The sequence below is a fragment of the Phlebotomus papatasi genome, chromosome 2 (assembly GCF_024763615.1).
Source record: "Phlebotomus papatasi isolate M1 chromosome 2, Ppap_2.1, whole genome shotgun sequence".
NCBI lineage: Eukaryota > Metazoa > Arthropoda > Insecta > Diptera > Psychodidae > Phlebotomus > Phlebotomus papatasi.
In genome coordinates, this window is record NC_077223.1 from 75,056,240 (window position 1) to 75,080,453 (window position 24,214).

The following is a 24,214-nucleotide window of genomic DNA, read 5'->3' on the forward strand; positions in this document are numbered from 1 at the left end:
CACCTTGTCCAGAAATACCACACGTTACCCTACGTAATAAACTATATAATATTGATTTTAAAGTGACTGTTAGGGGTGAACTGACTCTTAAGTTATTTTTACACCTTTAAATTAAACAAATATTTAAATAAATGATCCTCCAACTTATTTGTTAATTATTTAATAATTGAAAAAGAAAGGAAACAAACATATTTTATGCTATTGTTTATGTATAAGGGGTTAATATCTCTTTTTGATATTGTTGCAAAAATTGCTAGATTATTCATATTTGTTTTTAAAATACCACACGCTTGAGAAATCAATATTTTCCACAGAAAACATTATGATAATATTCCTATCTTTCCTGTGTTTGGGACAGCGCCAAGAAAATGAACACGCCATCAACACAGACCCTCCCGAAGAGCTTCAAATTTGTCCTGGGAATTTCATATCCCTCCCGTCATCCAATTTCCTATGGAGCTGGTTTCCGAGCGGTCACATAGGGAGCAAGAGTGTTGGAAAAAAAAACTGCAGACAATTGGGTGGAGTGTGGTGGAAAATCCGCCATTATTATAATTTTTCCCCATTGTTAGTACAAACAGCGGTGGGGTATGGGGATGGGTTGTTTGATTTTCCAATGTTGGTGGTGATTGTCGCGTTGCCAGGGCAACACGTGAATCGCATCTTAGTCATGGGGAAAATTGTGAGCGCGGGAAAAGCTGTTCGGTGGAGCTCCTTGTCAGCTCAGCCAACACTGGTCAACTGTCACTTTTCCATGCTTTTGGAACTGCTTCGTTCTTTTTTTTTTGCCTATTTATTCTCATGGTCCCGTGTTCCCCATGTGGAGTCTCGTGCCACCCCTCCGGGAGTGTGCGCATCCGGGAAAATGGCGCTTTTGGCCAAAAGTGAGAAAGAGAGTAAGGGAGAGAGAAACATGGTTCAGGGAAAGTGACTGCATCTCTTCGAGTGCCACACGATCAGGTGTTACTGGGAGGAAAAAGGTAAGTCAATTATCGATTTTCTAATTTCTCATTCAGCAAAATTTAAGCTCGACAATTCACTAAATCCAGATTAAGTTTTAAAGTAGAGGGAAATTCGCTGGAGATAGTCATCAATTTTTGAGCTGGGTGACAATCTTAATTTGTGGTATTGGCCAAAAAAACGACATTACGATGATTGAGTGCATGGTGATGGGAGCCAATGATGCGTTGAAGACACAAGGTCCCCAGATATTAAAGATGTTAATTGAGATCAAATGATCATAAATTTGATGGGCATTTAATGTCTTATTCACTCAATTTATGAGATTGCACTACGATATTCTAATGCGCTAAATTTCATCAGCTTCTGGACTAGTTCCCCATTCTTGTCATCATATTGAGCTCATTTTATGATGATAGTGGCTCTTTTAGAGATTATAATTGGTGCTCTTCCGTATTGCTGACCCTTGGTCATTCAATGACATTATTTTTCTTGTATTGTGAAATAGTTTAAAATTATCCAAGATACTAAATGATGGATTTTTTTCTAGAATTTTCTTAATTAAAATCGAAGTCTTATTAATACAAAATGATTCATAGGTTTTTTTCTGCATTTATCAATTGACAGTAGATATTGCAATTCCTTATAAAGATTTCCATTGAAAATCACTATATGCTAATGTTATCGAATTTATTTATACACAGTAGAGATGGCTTTTGAGGTTTTTATTTGTAAGACAGTTACTACATCGAGAGAAATCCGAAAAAGTCAGTTCTGATTTGTCATATTTCCTAGGGCATTTATTAAAAAAATATAGTATATTATTAATTATCATTTAACTCATCATAATCATTTTCAACCACACTGAGAGAAATCCGAGAAAGTTAAAATAACATTCCGAAAATGTTTATTTTACCCTACAGGATTGATCCAAAATCGGTGTAAATATTACCCTTTTTAGGTGTATTAGAGGTTAAAGGTACCCTTTTTCATGTTAATTTTACCCTTAATAAGGTGCAAAATTAACACTAAAAAATGTTGATATGTTTCTACATCTAAAAAGTGTTAAAGTTCTGAGGAAAAAATGTTAATCGCACCCTCTTTTTTCTCAGTGTACGTACAAATTAAAAGAGACCAACCTCTTTTTAACAATAAATTTAACTAATAACAACATTTAACTCAAAAACAAATAATTCGGTCATCGTCGGGATGGGAAAGTTCAGCCCAGGGTGAAAACCCTATTTTCCCAGAGCTTTTGGTTTTGGTGCCCTGCGAAGTCACTTCATATTATTTATTTATGTTTACAAAATTAATTAGGAAACTTAAAAGATAAATACTAAAAAATAAATTGTCCTAAGGGTAAAATAAGAAATATTGACCTCAAATTTCCTCGAGTAAAAGTAAACACTAAAAAAAAGGTATGTTTAGAAGGAATCACACCTAATTAGGATTTATCAATTCTTATTGTCCTTCTTACCTTAGCTTATCATTAACTAGATTAAAATATTTTTTTTACGGGTTCCATTAAATAGACAAATCAATGACCTTAAAATTTTTGAGTTCATTCAAAATTGCAAAGAATTTTAACTTTTCGTTTACGGCATGAATTTAAAGCTAAAATTAATTTAAAACAATATAAAGAAAAGAAAGAATAAATAAAAAGGCAGTGGAGAAATACATCAGAGAAATTAAATTAAAAAAATAAAAGTTTTCTTCTTATTAAGGAAGATTAACAAAGAGAGGATACGTTAGCTTTAAAAGCTAGTCTATTAAAATGAATTGTAGAAAATAACAAAAGTTTTTCTTAATTATTCAAATCGAATTAAATAGATATTTACAAACAAAAAAAGCAATTTCTTTCGCAGTTTAAAAATGATTATTTTATAATAATCATAATTTTAAACCACTTATCCTCTATTCAGTTCAGTAGCCCACACTATAGTCGATCCTCCGCCACTTCAGGAAAATATTCGGGTTCGATCTCAAGGCGCTCTAAGGCAAGATCCTGAATGTGATTGAACCACCTTTTCCTAGGTCTGTCTTGGAAGTTGGGGTCTCCTTATAATAGTTTGCATAGTTTTTCTGGGGAGTTTAAAATCCTAATAAAAAAAATAAAACTTCAAAATCGGAAATTGCGTAAAATTTGAAATTCCGGCAACGTGGAATTTAGGACAACGTGGAATTCCGGACAACGTGGAATTACGGACTCTAATAACTAAAATTATTTTATTAATTTTTTATCAAGTTGTAAATCGGTTGTTCTAATTCGAAATTAGTTTTGTCCGGAAATCTGCTTTGTTCGAAATGCCAAATTTTAACTAAAATATTCTTTTAAGACCTTTCATCAATATAATTTTTTTGCAATTGTTTAATATGTCCTTGATTTTTTTTCAAAAGTTAAAGTTTTTAAATTACCTTCAATGGTACTATCATCATTAAAATAAATTAAATTAAATTACAGAAGATTTTAATTTGTTTAGAGATTAATATTTAAAAATAACGATGCTTTGAAATTTATGTTTTTAAAAGAAAATCCGTTTTTATATTATATCCCTTTAACGACGAGACACTTTTTACGAACTAAAAATCAACAATAAAAATTAAACTGGGAAACATAATCAACGATAAGTCTTACATCTAACCTTGGAAAGTCCAACCGAGTCTGATTCGGTGTATTTTTTGCTTCTATGAACGATAGGGACAAAAATAGCCCAAAAATTTAAATAATTTTTCTGACAATACCAATGAATAATAATTTTCGCTTTAATGAAAAATATTACGTATGAGTATTGTTGTTTTTATTGCCAAAAGAAAATCAATTATGAATTTGAGAATTTAAAAATTCGCCATTTTTGAGCTTAAATATTTACTACATAGTGAATAGCTAGAGACTTCCAAAAAATATTGTAGATTCCTTCAGCCTTCTACTTTACAATTATGTACAGACATTAGAAAAAAATAACTTTAGGTAGTCAGGAAAAATTATTGTCTTTATGGGACACCGGTGTTTTAATCGTCCTTAAAGGGTTATACTAAAACATAATTTCAACTTTTTCTTTTTAAATTTCATTGAGATTTTTTTAAGTTGTAGAAAATCTTCCTGGGATTTGTCTTGTTTTTTTCCAATTTCTAACCACGTGAGAAAGAAATCTCAGAGGAGTATCATTGACGGGTTATATTAGTGGTGTGAGTTGAATTTGGTCTAATAGCGATTCGAAAAAAGTGTAATAAACCGTACCTTAACCTCTGGATGGATTGTATCAGCGAGAAATTGTCTTCCTCCTCCTTTTGACTGTCTAAAAACTGAAAGAAATGTAAAATAATGTCTTTTTCCCGTAGAAAAAAAAAGAGGCAAAAGAGACGAAAAGTTAAATAATTTGGTGTGTTGTAGAATTTTAATTTAATCTTTTTCTCTTTCTTCAATACTGGAGTGCCTTTGGGCTCTCTTCCTCATGATCCCCCCCTTTGATTCCTGTTTTTTTTTTCACCTTTCTCTTGGATCAAAGTCACCGCAAGAAATAATTCATTGATTTTGTAATCAAATCGAAGCCATTAAATTCTTCCTCTCCCTTTCTTTTTCATCCAAAAGCTCCAAATTGAAGAGTCGAAAAAATGAGAGTTTATTTTAAAATCTCTTTTCTGTGGTCTTTGGAACAATTTACTATTTCCCTGAGATGTTGCGACAAAAATTTGGTCCAATTTCTTTTTTTTTTCGGTTGAAGAAGAAATCCATTTGCCTTTTCTATGGAGAAATTTTTGTTGAGGTGTTTCCTCGTGGGCGGTGTTGAATTTCAGAAATACAGAAATTGCCATAAATTTCATTATGAGAAATTGGTGCATTCACCTCCCGAAAAATAAACTATATCTTACAATCCACCAGAAAAAAAGTATGTTAATGTTTGTAGTCAAAAAAAAGAAGAAAAAAGAGAAATATTTCACCAATTAATTTCAATTTTATACCCACATCATTCACTTTGCTATTTTGCTGCAGGACTGTTGTTCTTTGGTGTCATTTAATGATGATAATAAATTTTTTTTATCAATCAAAATCTCCAAACAATCAACAAGATCATTCCCATGTTTTGGTATGGTTGTTTTAGGGTATTTTGTAAACATTTATTAAATATTTTCCTTAGCAGATGAAAGAGAGAAAGAGCGCGTGAGGCACAAAAAAAATGAGCACCTTCATCATGAATTTTATGGCAAAAAGAGTGATTTTTATTGCACTTTTTGGAAGGTGCTCATTCGCTTTTGTCGTGAATTATTATTTCCTGAAAGCCCTCGGGGCAAATAAAATTAATTCTCCGAATTAATTCTTACCTTTTTTTGTGCGCTCCTATCAACAAAACGGAAATAAAAGTAAAAGTAATGTGTTGCTTTTTAACTGCTTTTTCACTAGAAGATTTTAGTATAATTAGAAAAATTTTGGAATTAACGGGAATGTATTACAATAGGGCTAGTTATACGTTTAAATGTCAAAGAATTTTCAAATGTTCTGGGATATATATTTAAGATTAAAATCCTTAAATCGGCCTTTATAGGATAATATTCAAATTTTCAAATTTAATTTCAAAGGGTGAAGTTTTTTGTACCGTAAGTGCGGGTGACTTTGACATCCTTCTGTTCGTAAACTTTTCATTTATACTACTCTAATGTTTAAGAACAGTTCCTACCGATCAGACATGGTAGATCGGATCGGTGAAGACCATCCTTAAGTTTTAGAAATAAAAGCTTACGAATAGAAGGGTGTTAAAGTCATCCGCACATACGGTATGTCTTTAAATTCAATTATAGGGGAGACTGGGGCAAAAAGTCACAAATCGAAAAATTCAGTATTTTCCAAGGTAAAAAAGATAGCGGTAGCTGTTAATTTTTTTTCTATAGATAGCCTCCATAGACCTTCTTCAATGTCGTAAGTTTCTTAGAATTCGAACAAGGAATTTAGAAAAAAATATCGAAATTTTTAGTCCTATTTTTGAAATATTTTCCTTGCAGAAGATATCAATTATTACCTACTTACTTTCCAAAATTGATGCACTGGTGAATATTTTCTAAATAATTTGGATTCTTTGAATACGAATCCGTTATCTATTTTAGAATTTCACAAAGGTTCTTTTCTCCAGAAATCATTTTATTAACAATGGCCACTTGGGGTAAAAAGTAACAAAAGGTATAGAGCAAAAAGTAACAAAAAGCGAAGCAATTTCCGATGTCTCACGGCGAAAAGGAACGTCATTATCATGTCTCGCCGCATGTTGTTTGCATTGGTCAAACGATTGTGTTTTTTTTTTCTAAAATAGCTTGAAAAGTGCTTTTCTCGTTTTCTCACTTTTCTCGCAGAGAAAACGGTATTTACAAAGGTGTAGATGAATAAATTTTCTATGAAAATATGTCTTCTAGGTATTTTTTCAAATGTACGGAAGCCCGTAATAAAGCTAATCAAAATATGACAATACCCCATGTCTGGTACTATTTGCCCCAGCATTTTTGAGAATAGTCACAAAATTACTTTTTAGAAATTTGCTCGATAAACGTATTTCCTTACAAAATAGAGGAAAATTACTTTCACAAAGTTGTAGAGCTGTAAATTTCCTAAAAAACTGCGCTAATTAGAAATTTTTGAAGAGTTCGAGTAGCTTTTAAAAAAATAAAATATCTGTTTTGTGACTTTTTGTCCCAGTCTCCCCTACTCTTTGATTTTGAAATAGGAAACATTTAAATTCGCAAGTAGGTGGAAGTGGGGCACCTTTGGATTTGGGCTCTTCCACCTATTTTTAAATAAGATTGAGCCGTATCGTGTTATAATTTAGCTCCACAAACAGATTGAAAAGCTAAATTACATTATGATGTGGCTCAGTTCCACTTAAACATAGGAGAAAAATCTCAATTTCAAAGATACCCCACTTGCAAAGATCCCCCCTTCCTCCCAGATATTTAACTTAGATTTTTAAGCTTCACTTATCTCACAATTCACGAGATACATTTAATAAATAATGAAGTCAAATATGCGTCTGATTTTTTTCCTAATTTTCACAAAATCATTATTCAGAAGATTAAAAAGTAACATGTTACACTAAATATCAACTATTTTTAACTTGATTTAGAATACGATGTAAATTTAAGATATAAAATCATTTTAGTCATCGAATACAGGAATTTAACATGCTTGAATTTAAGTTTTATTTTTTTACTTATCATTTTTTATTTATTATTTTAAATGTCTAGTTGTTCTATTTTATAATTGTTTATACTAAATATAAATCTAGATTTTTTTTAAAATTAATAGAGAAGATAGTTTTATGGAAGAAAGTAATTGAAACATCTGATGCCAAATGATTTTATATTATTTGTTGTTTCTTTTTAACGCAGGCCCGTTAATTTTTCTAGTAAGATGATAAAATATTTGACGAGAATATTTGATGTAAAGAAATCTCTTTCCTATTAAGTGATTTTAAATTGATCCTAAAACCTGTAGTATAACTATGATTTTGATAATCTCATAACATTTTATGGTTCAATAAACTATTATTATTATTTTATAGATTTGAGTTTGGGAAATTGAAATATTTATGAAATTCTTCCTTCCTAGATCGTCTAGTCTAAATCATCTATTGACTACCCGATATGATAATATTTTAAACGTTTTAGATTTTATGTACATAGTCATGGAATAAAAAGCTGATCAGAGATTTAGAAAATGAGTTCAAATGATTTCATTTCTTTTATTGTATAATTGGTACAGTGGTATAAGTGAAGAATTTATAAATATAATATTTTATCAAATCGTCTTAATTCCGTAATAAATTTGCTCAATTTTAGAAAAAAAGTAATTTTTAGTGAGACTGACAAAATTAAAACAATTTAGGGAGGAAATTGTTTTATCCTGGAAGCTGAAGTTGATGATAAGATGGCAATGATCAGTTAGTATATGATGATAAATTTTAATTAATAAAGGTTCAAGTAATTTGATAAAAGGGAAAGTCTGAATTGTCTGATGAAATTTTTTTTATTTCACTATAATATTTTTTTTTATATTTTCCCTGTCCTACAATCTTCTCATGGCTTTTTTGACATCAGTAAAATCTAGAAAACATATCACTTTTGAAGCACAGAAGAATTGCATATCAACAACATCTCGGGAAAGTTTTTTCTACCTTATTTTTGCACTGCAAACCTTGTGGTAAGGATAATTTGCTTATTGAGGAAGAACTTTTATGAGTCGACGCCATACAATTCAGGGAAAGTTTCCCTGACACTACATGAGGTCACCCTGGGATAGGGATTCTAAATGGTATTTACTGCGGGAATTTCCATTTGGGCAATTGAATTGCCAAATGTGGGAATTTTTGGACAGGTACCCGATGTTAGCACACGTGTCCAGAAAGGCCCAGTCACCACCTTCAGATTCCAAAGGGCAATTTATGAGTCACATTGGCACCTTCTTGTTTTGCTGTGTCCACAGGAGATAGTCCAAAAAGGAGGTTCACATGTTTAAGCAATAGTGCACCGCAGGTGTGAAACATTGGGACAAATTGCACTCATGTTTAGTCGCACTATCCCGCTGCAAATGCTCCCATAAAGTACGCGAGCAACTTGTCGCCTCCACAATCTCTGCATGCGTTGAAAAATGAAGTCGGTGGAACCCCAAACAACATCTTCATTAATCGTGATTCCGATTGAAGCGATAAATTGTGAATTTATGCCTCAAATCGACCCAAGTTCATTCAGTAACTGCATGTTTACTGTTGAAGTGTTTGCTAGTCGAAAACATTTCCTATCAACGGGGGTTTCATTGATGAATATGTATTTACTCGTTTTTTGTAAGTTTAGGGGTCATTCTGCAATGAAAGATAAATTCTTGATCCTTCAGTTGGAAAGTATTTAAATAAAAAAAAAACTTTTAATCAATTAGAACCAATAATGTGTCAATAATAATAATAATAATAATAATAATAATAATAAATCCCAGGGCAATGTTTATAACATATCGATTTTCATTTAGGGGAAAGCGCGTTAACTTCGGACGATTCAAGCTTCGAACAACTCAATGTTTTTTTTTTATTTTAATGGATTTGACCGATGGCTCTTTTTAGGAAACTTGAAACATTGGACTAGCTATTAAAATATACTATTATAATGGGTTTAATTAATTTAAAATATATTGAAAAGAATGAATTGTTCGAAGCTTGAGTTGTTCGAAGGTACAGCACTACGTAGACTAGGTTTTGATCTTTCGATGAGCGAACAATGAGAGATTTCTCTTTGGATTTGCGAAAGATCCCTCCAAAAGTCGCCTATAGTATCTACATCTACACTACAGCATTCAATGTGTTCACAATCTGACGATTCTCCGAATAAGTCTCAGCTATAAGGTAAATGACTTTCTATTTGCACAAAACGTTGATGACTTCCGTAAATTTTTAACAGAATTTCGCAATGGAGTGTGAGAAACTCGAAGTCGGACTTGAAAAGCCACAAAAGAGACATGTCTACTTCTGTATGGTAGTCGAAGCACTTCCTGTTCGAATTTCGAACTTCTCAAGTGTTAAAATGTGTTAAAAAAATAAAGTAACTGCGCCTTGTCCCATTTATTAAATCCTTCATAATCACTGAATATAATTCTTTTGCTAACTTTTTAGTGTAATACTTCATAAATTTTCTCCACCTTGTGCGAAAATTTTAATTTGAGAATTCGAAATTACGTTTGAATCTTCGAACATCAACGACATTTTGTGCAAGTAAAGTTTAATTTACCTCTTAGTTAGAGAATGAAATTCTAACGTGTGCTTCCATTAATTTTATCAAGTTTCAGGATTTTATTTAACCGAAATACGATTTAATAAAAAATAAATAGTAAATTTAATATGAATTAATTAAAGTTTTAAACATTTTATATTTGCTTTTATTAATATTTGACCCAGGGGGGTGATATTAGCTCTGAAAAATGCGACCAGTTTTAGTGTAATTTTTTCTTGTTTTCGTACACATTTCACGAGATATCTTCAAAACTACGTAGGTTGCCAATTTGGGGTTTTCGGTTGTCTCTTCGTTATTAAATTGCCTTTTATTTTGTATTAGTATTTTTTGCTAATTCATTATACAATGACAGAAAACAGATAATAAACTCAAAAGTTCTTTCGGCTCGCTAGAACCGTATGGGAAACACAGGAAATGTCATGGCCCTGATTTGACCCTTAAACCAATATTTTTATTAAAATCCTTTTTTGGTAATTTTTTCTTTAAACATTTTGAAACAAGCCATGAGAAAATAATAAAATTAATAAGTAATAAAACTTGTGCAATATCCAATTTGGAACTTGGAAAGATGTTAAGTCATCGTAAAATTTTTGACTAAGGAAAATAATGCGCAAAAAGTAAAAGGGGAAATTACTCGTCATCCTTACAAACATTTTAGATGCTAATTTTATTTATTACTTCCACTTCAGAAAAGATTTAAGACCTTTATTAGTCAAAATTTAGTTTTTTATTGACCAAAGTGATCTTATGAATATAAATGACCAAAATAAAAGCACAAAATGATCCAAAATACAACATTTTCGTCAGTATTTTAGTAAAGTTAGTCTAAAAAAAATCTGGTAAGTAAATTATAAATACATAGGTCTGAAATTTTTAATATTTAAACGTAGTGTTTAAAATATTCTTGCTAAGGAAAAAAAGAAGTTATGAACAAGATCTATAATTCAAGTAAGGCTAAAGTAATTTCGGTTTTATTTTTTCGTATTCATTGAATATTTTATAAGGATTTTGATTTTTTAACTCACATATACTACCTGTCGTACTGATGGGAATGCAATTTAACAAAATATAAAAAGATGTTTTCTAAGAAATTCTTTAGGCAAACTAAAAGAAATCGTACCAATATATTGAGAAGTTATTTATCCCAACAATTGCTTCAAAAGTTTACAAGACATTGCAATAAACATAAAGCACTCATCTTTAAATTCTGGTTAAATCGTCAGAAATTCCCACAGAACGATATAGAATTCTGGGAACTCCACCAAAGTCGTTATGATGGTGAAAACACTCCAAGAAAGCCTCAAGAGTATCTTGTTAATTGTTGAGTCTCCGCCTTGAACAAAAAAGGTATTTTGAGGATTAGCACAGGAAATTAGAAAAAGTACTATACAAAAATGTTATTCATTGGGAAAATCGTGGGAATTCTAATAAAAGAATCGATAAAGTGGTTCATTAGGAAAAATATCAATTTAATTTTCTCACTTCAACTCGAAAAACTAAGATTATATAGAAGCCATTTTCGGCATCTCAACTTGTTCTGTATACATACGTTTCTTCCTTCGCCATTCAATATTTAGATGTTCTCTCCTGATGGAATTTTTGCATAATTTGCTGCTTCCACCTTTTGTGTGCCAATTCTATATAAGCTAATTCCTTATCACACCATTCGGTGGAATCGATTTAATCTTATCGAAATTCACCAGCCACCAAATTGGATTTGTCCATTATTTTTTGCTCCTCATCGTTGTTTTTTCTCTCACTTATCTCTGTCCTCTTTACGCAATTTATTAAAAAAAAAATTTCTGATCTTCTACCGGCTATCTGGATCATACAAAAAAAAAACAATTCCCGAAAAAACCAAAATGAAACTGGACCTGAGAGTTCCTTAACCTTCGGGGGACAGTGATGGTTTCTCGATTGAGTGGATTTTTCTTGTGAATTTTCTAACAAATCAACTCAGATGGTGCAATTTGATGATGGTGAGGACATGAAAAAATAGAGAAGATAGAATTGAGAAATAAATCTTTTCTCAATTCTAGTTTTAAAGATAGATATAAGATGTGTATAGTATTTCTTTTTCGATGCCACCGATTAGAAAACGGTGCTTTCTCCTCCTTTCCGACCTCTTCGTGAAATTACATTTATTTTTCCCATCTCCAAAATATATATCTTTTTGAGAAACAGCGTGACTTCCCGAGTGACTTTCTTGAGAGAGACTTTCCAAAAAAAAAAAAAATATAATACGAGTATATCTCTGAAAACTAATAGCTTATCGCTGAGAAATATGATCAAGAGGTCGATCAAGTGGTTTTTCAGCCTCCAAAATCTTCTTTTTTTTCTTTAGTGGATCTCTGTCATCTGACCACTTTTTGGGAGGAGAAAAATGAGGAAGACACTCACAGATATTTAATGACCATGGCGCACAGTGTGACAACGGATTATATACCGTCTTTTTTCGGCTTTTTACCAAAAATTTTCCTCTCTTCAGCGCAATTAATCGATCCACAAATTCTCAGCAGGTGCTCCAAAGATATGGCTTTGTGGGTTCAATTATCACCATGAGAGATCACACCGGGAAATTCTCGATCACACCCCCAATTGCGAAAAGTTCGTCACATTCGAGCTTACTCAATGAGGGCATAATTAGCACTTACAGAGCGCTATTACATTGAGAAATGTTGATCACAAAGCATCAGATATTTATTACCTGTATCATCAGGATTAGTTTACCTATCATCGCCTTTTAGTTGGATCAGCAACTGTTCTATCTGCATTTGTCGCAAACCGGTGCCAGCCAAAATCCCGAAAGCCAAAATCCCGAACGCCAAAATGCCGAAAAGGCCAAAATCCCGAAAGCCAAAATTCGGAAAGCCAAAATCCCGAAAAGGCCAAAATCCCGAACGCCAAAATCCCTAAAGCCAAAATCCCGAATGTCAAAATCCTGAAAGGGATGAAATTATATGGAGGAAAATGTTTAGAATAATGTCCTAAGACACAGAAGATTTCCCTTTGCCTCCAGCAAGCGCGGGTACAATCGTGGGAGTAGCTGTGACACTTTTAAGAATTCGGGATTTTGGCTTTCGGGATTTTGGCGTTTGGGATTTTGGCTTTCGGGATTTTGGCGTTCTGGATTTTGACCGGGACCCGTCGCAAACGACTACGTAACGATACGTCGTTTGTAAGAAATACAGAAACAGAAACGGACAGCACAGTTTCTGATCTAATCCGACGATTGTTAAATTTTTTTTATTTTAACTGTCCTTTTATTTGTTTTATTGGATGGTGAACATCAGATATTTATTTTTTTCTCTAGGGAAAGTGGGGCACTTTTGAATTTGGATATCTTTAAAATAAGCCTTTCTTTTACTAATGAAATTGACAATATTTAGTTCCTCGAAGCAATTAGGAGGTTGAATAACATTATGATAACTTGATAAGGCTCCGCACCAATAGAAGACAAAAGCTCTATTTTAAAGGAAATGCAGTTTACAAGTCATCGACTTCGCTCTGTGGCTGTCGGGGCCCAGATTTTTATTAAATATTGGACAATCAGTGTAGCAAATTACCCGGCTAAGACCGTCTTCAGACTAGAGGTTTAGCACAGTTCTCGAGGGTCTCAAAACCTTAAACAGCAACCGATTTTATTGATTTTTGAAAATCAAATTGGTAATTTGACTTTAATTACCACCCGTCAAATAATTTCGTCAGATATCTTTAAGATTTCTGCAGAAAATATCTACACATCTGCCGAAAATCTGCCGAGAAATCTGTAGATATTCCTACGAATTTTATTTGAGCTTGGGACAAAATTCGTCAGAAATTTTTGCAGATTTTCTGACGAATCCTGGTGCATACTCTGACGAATTTCTGTAGATATTTTGCCGATTTTCTGTAGATTTTTTCTACATTCCAAACAGCTGTGTCTGAAAAGATGGAATAGTTTTCACTGAATTTTGCAAAATTTGATAGAGTTATTCTTGGTGATATCACAGTATTTATATAAAATAAAGAATTATGCGACGCCGTGTTATAAGTAGAGAATAGTGAAGTGATAACTTTAAACACAGTGTCGACTTAGATTTCGTGTTTTTGTATCATTCGATTGGCGATTTTTTTAAAAAAATAATATTTTTGCTCGCATTTTTTTTAGTTATCTAAAGTGTGTAATCGGAAATGCTTGTTAAGCTGAGTATACCATTTTCTTTGTAACTTCTACAGTTTCTTGATAAATCAACAATATTTTTGTTGAGACAATAGAGACTATGCAGATTTCCTATGCAGAAATTCTGCCGAAAATCTGCAGATTTTCGGAAGAATTTCTGCCGAAAATCTACAGATTTTCTAAGCAAATTCTACCGAAAATCTACAGATTTTCTAAGCAGAATTCTGCCGAAAATCTACAGATTTTCTCTGAATGTACTAGAATTTACCGTTACAATTCCAAAATCCTCAGAGTAAAATCGGCAGGTAGAGCTATGATTTGACGGGCAATTCTAAGTCAAATTTTTCCAAAAAATCTTGACTGATAAGATATTAAAGGAGTTAAGCTATATAGCTAAGCCTTATGTCCTGGACACACTTACGACTAAAGTCCTGAGACGACTAAGCTCGTTCATAGCCAAGTCAGTTCGTGACAAACTACAAACGAGGCTTAGTATTTTCTGGCACTCACAAAACATAACGTTCGTGGGTTTTATGCAGATATTTCTACTGAAATGCACTAGTACTCCTTTGAAAATGAAACTACTCTTAAATTTACTTCACAATTCACGTATAACAACAAGAATTATTCACTAGAATCGCCAAAATTGGCTTAAGTCACGAGTTAGCTTCCACTTCACAAATAATTGTAATTAACAATAATTATTGGACGTGTACTGAGACATGATATTATAAATAGTTTCATTTTCAGAGGAGTGTTAGTGCATTTCAGTAGAAATATCTGCATAAAAACCCAGGAAAGTTATGTTTTGTGGATACCAGTGAATGCTAATCCTCGTTCGTAGTGTGTCAGGAACTGACTTGGCTATGAACTAGCTTAGTCGTCTCTGGACTTTAGTCGTAAGTGTGTCTAGGGCATTAGGTCTGAAACCCGTATAACATTAAGAACTTATTAATAAATTAATAAATGCTTAATTTATAGCAATGCCTTACGATTAAGTAGTTGTACAACAAATAACAACTAATCAAATGTATGAAAATGAGTCAATCCGAGTAACACCTTATTTTGTGATACCCTGATATGCCAAATTGCTTTACTAAATTTTCCCTGGTATATAAATTGTCCTGAAGTGGCGGAGGATCGACAAACGTGGGCTGCTAGATTGGATATCATGGGCCCGCGACCCCAATAGGGATAAGCGGTTGAAAATGAATGAATGAATGAATATAAATTGCCCTCAAATTTTCCAAGATGAAAATTTAAATATCTTCTGCTGAAATTATTGATTGTCTGTATTTTGTATTTAAATGCATTGATTTGATTTTTAAATTTATTTTAATCTTCAAGAACTGCTTTAATTTTATATGTCTGGTATTGGTCAGAATAGGTCTCTAGACCCAAGCAATAAAGAATAATAAAAAAAAAACAATAAAAAATAATTAATGCAAAACAAAACAAAAGATTTTTTTTGAGAATATTTTTACATTTAGTGGCAGTGTCAGAAGTCACTTTTTTAATCAAAAAGATGTCACTCACTTCTATAATTTTTTATTTTATTTAAATACATATTAAAGGCTTAGGCGAATTTTGTTTGCTTTAACGATATAACAACTAATAGCAGAAGGAACTTTATAGTATTTTTTTCAAATTACACAAAAAATTTTAAAACATTAAAATTTATTCGATTTTTCAAAATTAACAAATCTCAGTTCGGAAGTTTTACATTCAATAGAGAAATGTTTGTATTGGTATTTGGACTGGATGATTATAGTTAAAGGGGTTAAAGGTATATTTTTTCATAACCGCTCGATCAGAATCAAGCACTTTAAAAAAGTCAAAATAAAAAGAAAGTTACAGATATATGTTTTATGAAAAAAAAAATTTAAGTATAATATTCATTTTTTTTTAACTTTTTTTATATAAACATTTTTTGAGTGGCCTTCAAATTTGAATCCATTTTCTTACATTCGCAAACATAATTCGTATAGAAATTTTTCTGCATTCGTAACCGTCGCATGATATGTGTCAAATATGAGGTATCCCTTGTATACAGGAGTCTTACCCTTGTAAAGAGAGATGAATATACTAGATTTGCGCCTAAACAACTTTTTGTTCTGTCAATTTTAAGCTGAGTTTGAGATCAATTTGTGAATTGGCTTCAAAGATCCATAAAGGAAATAATTGGCCGGCGGTAGGTAGGGGAAATTACTCTCCCTTTGAACGTTCATGCCTTCGAATAATATGAGTTTCTTAGACGACTTTTCTTAAGAGACTTACATATGATTATCGGGTCCTAGTCAAAATTCCGAAAGCCAAAATCTTGAAAGCCAAAATCCCGAATGTCAAAATCCCAAAATCCCGAATTACTAAAAGTGTCATAGCTACTCCCACGATTGCACCCGCGCTTGCTGGAGGCAAAGGTAGATCTTTCGTGTCTTAGGAAATTATTCTTTACATTTTCCACCATATAATTTCATCCCCTTCAGGATTTTGAAAATTTGGGATTTTGGTTTTCGGGATTTTGGCCGTTTCGGGATTTTGGCGTTCGGGATTTTGGCTTTCGGGATTTTGGCTGCTATCGATGATTATCATTTAATTATCAATAATTGGTAATAAGTTAACTAATATTTAATAGAGATGTGTTAGTCTCTTAGGAAAACTAAAAGAAAATTCACATTATTCGAAGGCATAAACGTTCGAAGGGAGAGTACTTTCCCTTATGAACTATATAGAATTAATAATGTTGTTAAAGATTGGCCTAGGGTGAAAGGAACACCTATTGACACTTTAAGAGCTCGTGTCAGGACTTATTGACACCCTACTCTGTACCATTTGGATTACGAAATTCGAACACTTATCCTTATCGAAAAACGTAGATTAATGATAAAACTTTATATTACTTTGTTGTGGCTTGGTACCTTCGGAAAGAAGAGGAATATAATATTTAGTTATTCCACGTTGTCGCCGAAGGGTTATGAGAGGTGGCCAGTCCAAACCAAACACTTGATTTAATTTTAATAAATTTTATTAGAATGGAACTTCAACTTTTATGACTATAATGTGAGAATGATATTGAAAGCGTCTTTACTGAATGACGAACAAAAGAAGAATGAATGAATGGCGGCCACTGGCATGATACTTCATTTAGGGGTGCCAGTGGTGTCAGCGGTGGTGCCCTCTAACACCTCCCCCTTCCTAAGGAGAGTATCGGACCGGAGGGCGGATACTCGCTCGGTCTCGAAGTCCATAACGACGGCGCCTACGGTCCGTAGGCGAGCGCTGGTCGCAGGTTGGCTCATCAGAACTTGATTCCGGTTGATTTGGTGATGAGTTCTGATAAAGAGTCCACAATGGCAATTCATCGTCGGTCTCAGAACTGTCTGGAGGAGTGCTCTGAGAACTCTGGTCGGGATGAGACTGGTCGTGAGAACTGTTTTGGGAATTCTCATGGCGAGGTCTCATTTGATTGATGTGAGCACGGATGATGCTTCCATTTGGCAAACGGACAGTGTAGATTACATGTCCCTTGGGCTCGATGATCTCTCCTGTGATCCATTTGAATTTCCCTCCAGGAAAATATTTTTTTACGTACACTCCCTCCTTCCTCCCAAAAACACGTCTCTTTGCACCGTGTTTAAGGTTAAACTGCTCCTCCATTTTGACATTTCGACTAGTAGAAACAGGTTCAGGTGCTGCGAGAAGGTCGAAAATTGTCCTAGGTCGTCTACCAAACATAATTTCGGCAGGAGATTTTCCATGGGGAACGTTGTCATTTGGAGTGTTTCGGTATGTCGAGAGAAACTTTTGGAGAGCAACATCCACGGAGTCTTCATTGTCCATTTTCCGCAGCGCACGCTTGAGAGTGTCAACGAATCTCTCAGCTTGGCCGTTGCTACTGGGTGAGTACACACACGTCCTGATATGGTTGATGCCACCAGATTTGCAAAATTCGCTGAACTGGGTGCTTGTGAACTGTGTTCCGTTGTCGGAGACAAGTACTTCGGGCAAACCAAATCTTGAGAAAATTTCTTGAAGAATTTTGATTGTGTCTTGCGACGTTGTGGACTTCGTGCGGAATATCTCTGGCCATTTTGTCAGTGCGTCAATAACCAGAAGATAGTAACTTCCATTGACAGGTCCTGCATAGTCTACATGGACACGTTGCCATGGGCGTGTCGCAAGAGGCCATGAGAACAGCTGAGACTTCACGGGAGACTTGGCAGCAGCCGCACAATCATGACAATGACTCACAAGATGCTGAATGTCAGCATCCAATCCAGGCCAATATACGTAGCTTCTGGCAAGCGATTTCATTTTGTTGATTCCTGGATGAGCAGAGTGAAGCTGATTGAGGATTTTCTTGCGGTACTGGTCAGGAATGACAATTCTCTCGCGATAAAGTACACAGTTGTCAACCACGGACAATGAATCTCGAATCTGATAGTAGCGTGACACTTCAGTGGAGGAGATAGCTTTGGGAGAGTTGGGCCATCCTCCAACAATGTACTTGATAACTTGCTGTAGATTTGGGCATTTCTCGGTAGCTGAACGAATCATCTTGTGGCTCACTGGCAAGTGAGAAACGACTGAATTGATGATTGTGGAGTCCAACTGTTCATCGAGGTTGATTTCAGCAATGATGTACTCATCGTCTGGCTTCTGGTGATCAGCAATCAAGCGTGATAAGACATCAGCATGCCCAAAGTTCTGCGTCGAGGTATACTTTATGTCAAAGTGGTACCCGAGAAGAACTAATGCCCAACGTTGAAGTCTGTTGGCTGTATGCACGGGAATGCCTTTTTGAGATCCGAAAATACTCAGCAAGGGCTTGTGATCCGTGTACAGTGTGAATTTTCTCCCATAGATAAATCTATGAAACTTTTTCACAGCATGAATGAGAGCAAGTCCTTCTTTCTCTATTTGAGAATATCGCTTCTCAGTGTCCGTGAGTTTTCTCGAGGTGTGGTAAAAAGCTTTCAGCGATCCATCTGGGTATTGGTGATAAGCCACACCACCAATTGCATTTTGAGATGCGTCAGCAGCCACGAGAATTGGTAACTTCGGATCGTAGTGAGTGAGGAGCAGTGGTGATGAGAGAATCTCCTTGAATTTGTCAAAAGATTTTTGGCATTCAGCAGTCCACTGAAAACTTACTCCTTTCTTTTGCAGTGCATCCATTGGGGCACGAAGATCGCTCATCGACTTGATAAACTTTCCCCAAAATTGAATAGCTCCCAAAAAGCTTCGAAGTTCTGGAAGATTCTTTGGTGCAGGCATGTCACGAATAGCGGAGATCTTCTCTGGATCGGCGCGTAATCCAGTCTCATCAACGATGACTCCCAAGAATTTGATGGTTGGAGAGAAAAATTTGCATTTTTCCATCCTCACGTGAAATCCGAATTCTTGCAGTCTCTGGAGAACCTTTTTGACTGTTGAAAGGTTTTCTTTTTCGGAATTGGTCGCCACACAAATGTCATCGAAGTAAACAATAACATTATCAATTCCGGCCAACATCTTTTCTACCAACTCTTGGAAAATTCCAGGAGCACATCGAATACCTGGGGGGAGTCTGTGAAATTTGAACAAACCGCGAGTGGTGTGGATTGTCAGAATTTGGCTTGACTCCTCATCTACTGGTATTTGTAAATACGCGTCTGACAGATCGATGTGTGAGAAAACACGGGTGTTGGCAAATTTGGCAAATAGTTCATCTGGGCCGGGAATAGGGTGATTATGGGGTTCAACTACCTCATTGAGACCTGTGGAGTAGTCTCCACAAATGCGTACTCGACCATTGGGCTTGCGAGCGGCTAAAACAGGGGCAGCCCAGGGGGAAAATTCCACTGGAGAAATGACACCGGTAGCCTGGAGTCTCTGAAGCTCCTCATCGACAAGCTCACGTGCATGAAAAGCAACTTCTCGTTTCGGGCGAAAAATTGGGGTAGCACCTACCTTCAGATGAATATTTGCGGTAAACTTGGTGCACATGCCAAGCTCTTCGTTGAAGACAGTGGGAAAAGAGCTTTGAAGTTCCTTCACAGCTGCTTCCGGATCGAATTTCTGCTTCACTGAATTGCAAAATGCTGATGGAGCTACATTCCACAACTCAAATGTGTTGATCCATTCGATTCCAAATAAATCTGAGTGGGCGGTTTCAGAAACAAATGCACGACATTGCTTCTCTTCGCCTCGGAAAAACACCTTGCAGGAAATCTCGCCTGAGATTCTCATCGGGTTAGTTTGTGCATCTTTCAAACCAATGTCGGGTGTTTTTAAATGTGGCTTGCCCAGTTTCTTCCAGGTATCAATGGTGAAGATCGTGACGTCAGCAGCAGTGTCGTACTGAAGCTCAATTGGGATTCCATTGACACGAGGGGTGACAAATTTCCTGCTCATGATCTGGTCAGAAACAGAATTGACAGAGAAGATGGCGTTTGCGTTTCCAGTCTTCTTTTTCTGGGTCTTATAGCTCGTGTTGTTCTTCTTGGACGTCTCTGTGGGCCTTTTTGGTGGACAATAAGTGGTCTTATGTCCGACTTCATTACACTCAGAACAAACTGTGTTTTTGTGGGGGCAGTCACGTGAATAATGCATTTCTCCACATAGAAAACACGGGCGAGGCGGCTTTCCTTTTTGACCAGAGTTAGCAGACGTCTTTCCTTTGGATTTGGGGGGCTCCTTCTTGACGAATTTCACCTCCTGTGTAACTCCTTGGCGTGAGTCTACCTTCACATTGGCCAGGCGTCGCGCCTCATCAGTGAGAAATTCGAGATTGATCTTCTCAGAGGGTTCTGTCTCGAGTTTGCTCAGAAGCTGCTCACGAATGTAAACATCTTTCTCGCTCTGTAGGCTGAGCACGAAGATTAAGGCTTTGAAATGATCTGGAGAGCAGGAGCTCAACAGAAAATTCTCACAGTGTCGGTTGACAATTCCAGCATGTGTAGTGTAATCGTCCAGGTCATTTTTCACAAGTTGAAGACATTTCCTTCGCTGGCAAAAGAGTGACTCACCACGGCCGAAGAATTTTGTCAAATACTTCACAGTATCGTCAAAAGAAATTTCAGCTGGGTTTTTGGGCAAGACATTGCTGGCATATTTCTCATATGCTGAAGCGTCGAGACGCCTGAGCAACAAACGGACTCTAGCTGACTCGCTCAATCCCTTTCCATCTTCCAGAAATGTGTCCCGATAGCGATTGTACCATGACTCGAAAGTCAATCCGCTGTCCGGATTGTGGGTAAATGAGGTAATTGACCTTGCCAAGCTATCGATGGTGATTTCGTTGGAGCCCTGATGCCCTTGTCTCTCTACTTTGAGTGCCTTGAGTTCAGTAGTCATCGTCAAAATTGCCTGAAGAAGCTCTTTATTGATGGTAGCATCTGCCATTGCGAAGTGAGGTTAGATAGCGAGCTTTCCGGAAAAAAAAAATTTTCGAGATGTGCGCAATTTGCTTCGAAAGCCAAGATGGCGGATCGCGTGAAATTGCAATTTCTGCTTTCGCTGAGATTCTGTAGATCTAGCGCGTGAGAATCACCTCAGAAATTCGCTTCACGTCCTCAGGCTAGAATTCCTTGTCCTAGGGATCAGAATTCCACGTCCTCGGGGCCAGAATGTTGTGGCTTGGTACCTTCGGAAAGAAGAGGAATATAATATTTAGTTATTCCACGTTGTCGCCAGAATGTTGTGGCTTGGTACCTTCGGAAAGAAGAGGAATATAATATTTAGTTATTCCACGTTGTCGCCGAAGGGTTATGAGAGGTGGCCAGTCCAAACCAAACACTTGATTTAATTTTAATAAATTTTATTAGAATGGAACTTCAACTTTTATGACTATAATGTGAGAATGATATTGAAAGCGTCTTTACTGAATGACGAACAAAAGAAGAATGAATGAATGGCGGCCACTGGCATGATACTTCATTTAGGGGTGCCAGTGGTGTCAGCGGTGGTGCCCTCTAACATACTTAGATTTTATTGGATGCATTAAATAAAGTTTAACATTTTGACAAAAGTGTCAATAGGGGTTCCCTGTCGAAGAGGTGTTCCTTCGACCCTATAAATCATTAAAAAAATATATAGCTATATTACTTAATTTTAAAAATTTTAATATTCCTAGTTTCTCATATTTTGCTAAAGTTTAAATTATTCTACTTTTTAAGTTTCCATTAAAATAAAGACTTTTTGGATGAATTTCAAGATTAAGAAGTTCGCAATTCCTTGTCTCAAAGGCATTGTGATGCATTTACGCTATTCAAGAATGGCGAGGTGCGAAGAGAGGAATATGCATACAAGAGAATCACTCGAGACTGTCATCACTCATAAAAAATATTTGTAAGACTCAAAATGAAATTGTCATTGTAACAATTTATTAACGCCTCTCCATCGAAGGCAATACACGGCTAACAATCGCCATTCATTCTCGCCAAATGACAACAGACACAGACTGAGTGTATATCCTAAGAAAAATTGGTAATTCTGCGTGGATTGCAGAAGAATTTCCAGCACTGGAAGAGATAACCATCGATTTTCAACGGTTATTCATCTTCCTTTTTTTTCTGTAGTTCCGGTACAATATTTGCGGTGGATGGTTTCTGACTTGGCGCCAAAAGTGCAAGAAATTTATGATGTACTTTTGGATCATGGTCAAATTTCGATAAGAAATATCACACTTTAAGCTTCTAATATGTATGATGATTTTCAATATAGGATGCATTTTTTCCGCATAAGAAAAAAAGCCCATAATTTATGGAGCTCAGTGAGAAAATTTCAGTTTTGGTGGAAAATTCGTGTGGGAAAAGATGCGAGAATGGATGTAGTTTGGAGATATCACAAACAGCATTTGCATGGAATATTTCTGTTGGCAAGCAAAGTTGGATGAAGTAACTGGGGAGAAAAAACAATTTAAAGAGTGTGTGTACAACAAGAGGAACTCAATGAAATCGATTAACACCGTTTAATTGGATTCCATCTGAACGATTTGTTTTCCGATCGTTCTTTTTTTTTTTCTTGCACACTGGTAGTCCACGATGCACTTGGCGATGTGAATGCATCATTGGGGCCCCCAGAGACTTGGGGGAAGAGATCACATGCAGCCAATGATTGGCTAATTGCTGGCTAACATCAATCACTATTAACATTCTGCATATATGCTCTCAGATGAACATTTGCCCACAAATTCAGATTCAGCCTCTGCAAACTTCGATCACCATCGATCGAGTTGAATCTCTTTCGCGAAGAGGATGCTAATTTGCCTCTGGGTGTCATTATTGCGAGTTTTCTTCTTATTTCTTCGTCAGAGAACCTTGCTTAGAGTGTTGGGCGAATGAAACTGGATTGGAAAATGTTACATTTCCCGACATTTCGCAAGTGACTGTGTTGAGCAGGAGGCAATCAGTGATGAGACATAATGATCATTGTTGTGCTCAATCGCCGTCTCCACGTTATTTTTCATTGAAGGGAACTCTTCATTTTTTTTATTTGGCCAGAAAAGGTGCAAAGAGACCCATCAATTGGCCAGACACAACAGCCCTGGCTCAGGAATTTCAGGAATTATTTTTAAAGTGGAACATGTGTTTGGAATTTCCTCAAAATTTTATACCTCCCAAGTCCTAAGTACACTGAAACATACCAAGTCTTGCTCTGTTCAAGGGGAGTGATTCTCCCTCTTTGAAACAGCAATAACACTCTTAAGTTCAGGTCTCGTCTTATTGATCAGTTTTTATGATTCAATAAATGTATTTTTCAAAATTTTAAACTCATTCAGTGTGAACTGTAGAAATATTTAAAAAGTATAGTTTTACTTTTCACTAAGATCTACGAAGTTCTGCTTTTAGGGAAGACATGGGCTGTTTAGCCATCAAAATGTGTAGTTTTTCTTTCAATATAATTTAGGGAAAAGTAGGGTAGAATAACCTAATTCAGAACCTACACCAAATTGGGATTTTTTTCTAATTAAAACTTATCAATATGAATGGATTTTTAATTTATCTTATAAAATTGTGACAAGAAGAAAGAAAAAAAAATAAAATAATTAAAATAATAAAAAAATCGAATTTTGAAAATTTGTTTTAAATTAAACAGTCATTAAATTTATTTTTGCGACTGATCAAAGTCAATTTACTTTTTGCATGTCTATCTCACTCTTTCGAATTCTCCTTCTTCTTTTTAAACATCAGACATAAGAAAAACAAGTGAGAAAGAAAGGGAGGTGAATTTTGGTTTCATGAAATTTTCCTGACCTAAAAGATGTGCGACAGGCATTACTGACCAAATTCAATTTTCCACTGACCGATTTTTAACTAAAATACTGACCATAAATATTTATCTCAATTTTAA

At 35.2% G+C, this 24,214-nt stretch overlaps 1 protein-coding gene across 1 annotated transcript; it reads right to left on the reverse strand.

The window, feature by feature from the left end:
• Positions 1 to 17,074: 17,074 nt before the first annotated feature.
• LOC129801040 (uncharacterized protein K02A2.6-like) lies at positions 17,075 to 21,265 on the reverse strand. Its single transcript, XM_055845798.1, has one exon. It carries the CDS (start codon positions 21,263 to 21,265, stop codon positions 17,075 to 17,077), a length of 4,191 nt encoding a protein of 1,396 aa, XP_055701773.1.
• Between the last annotated feature and the right edge of the window lie 2,949 nt (positions 21,266 to 24,214).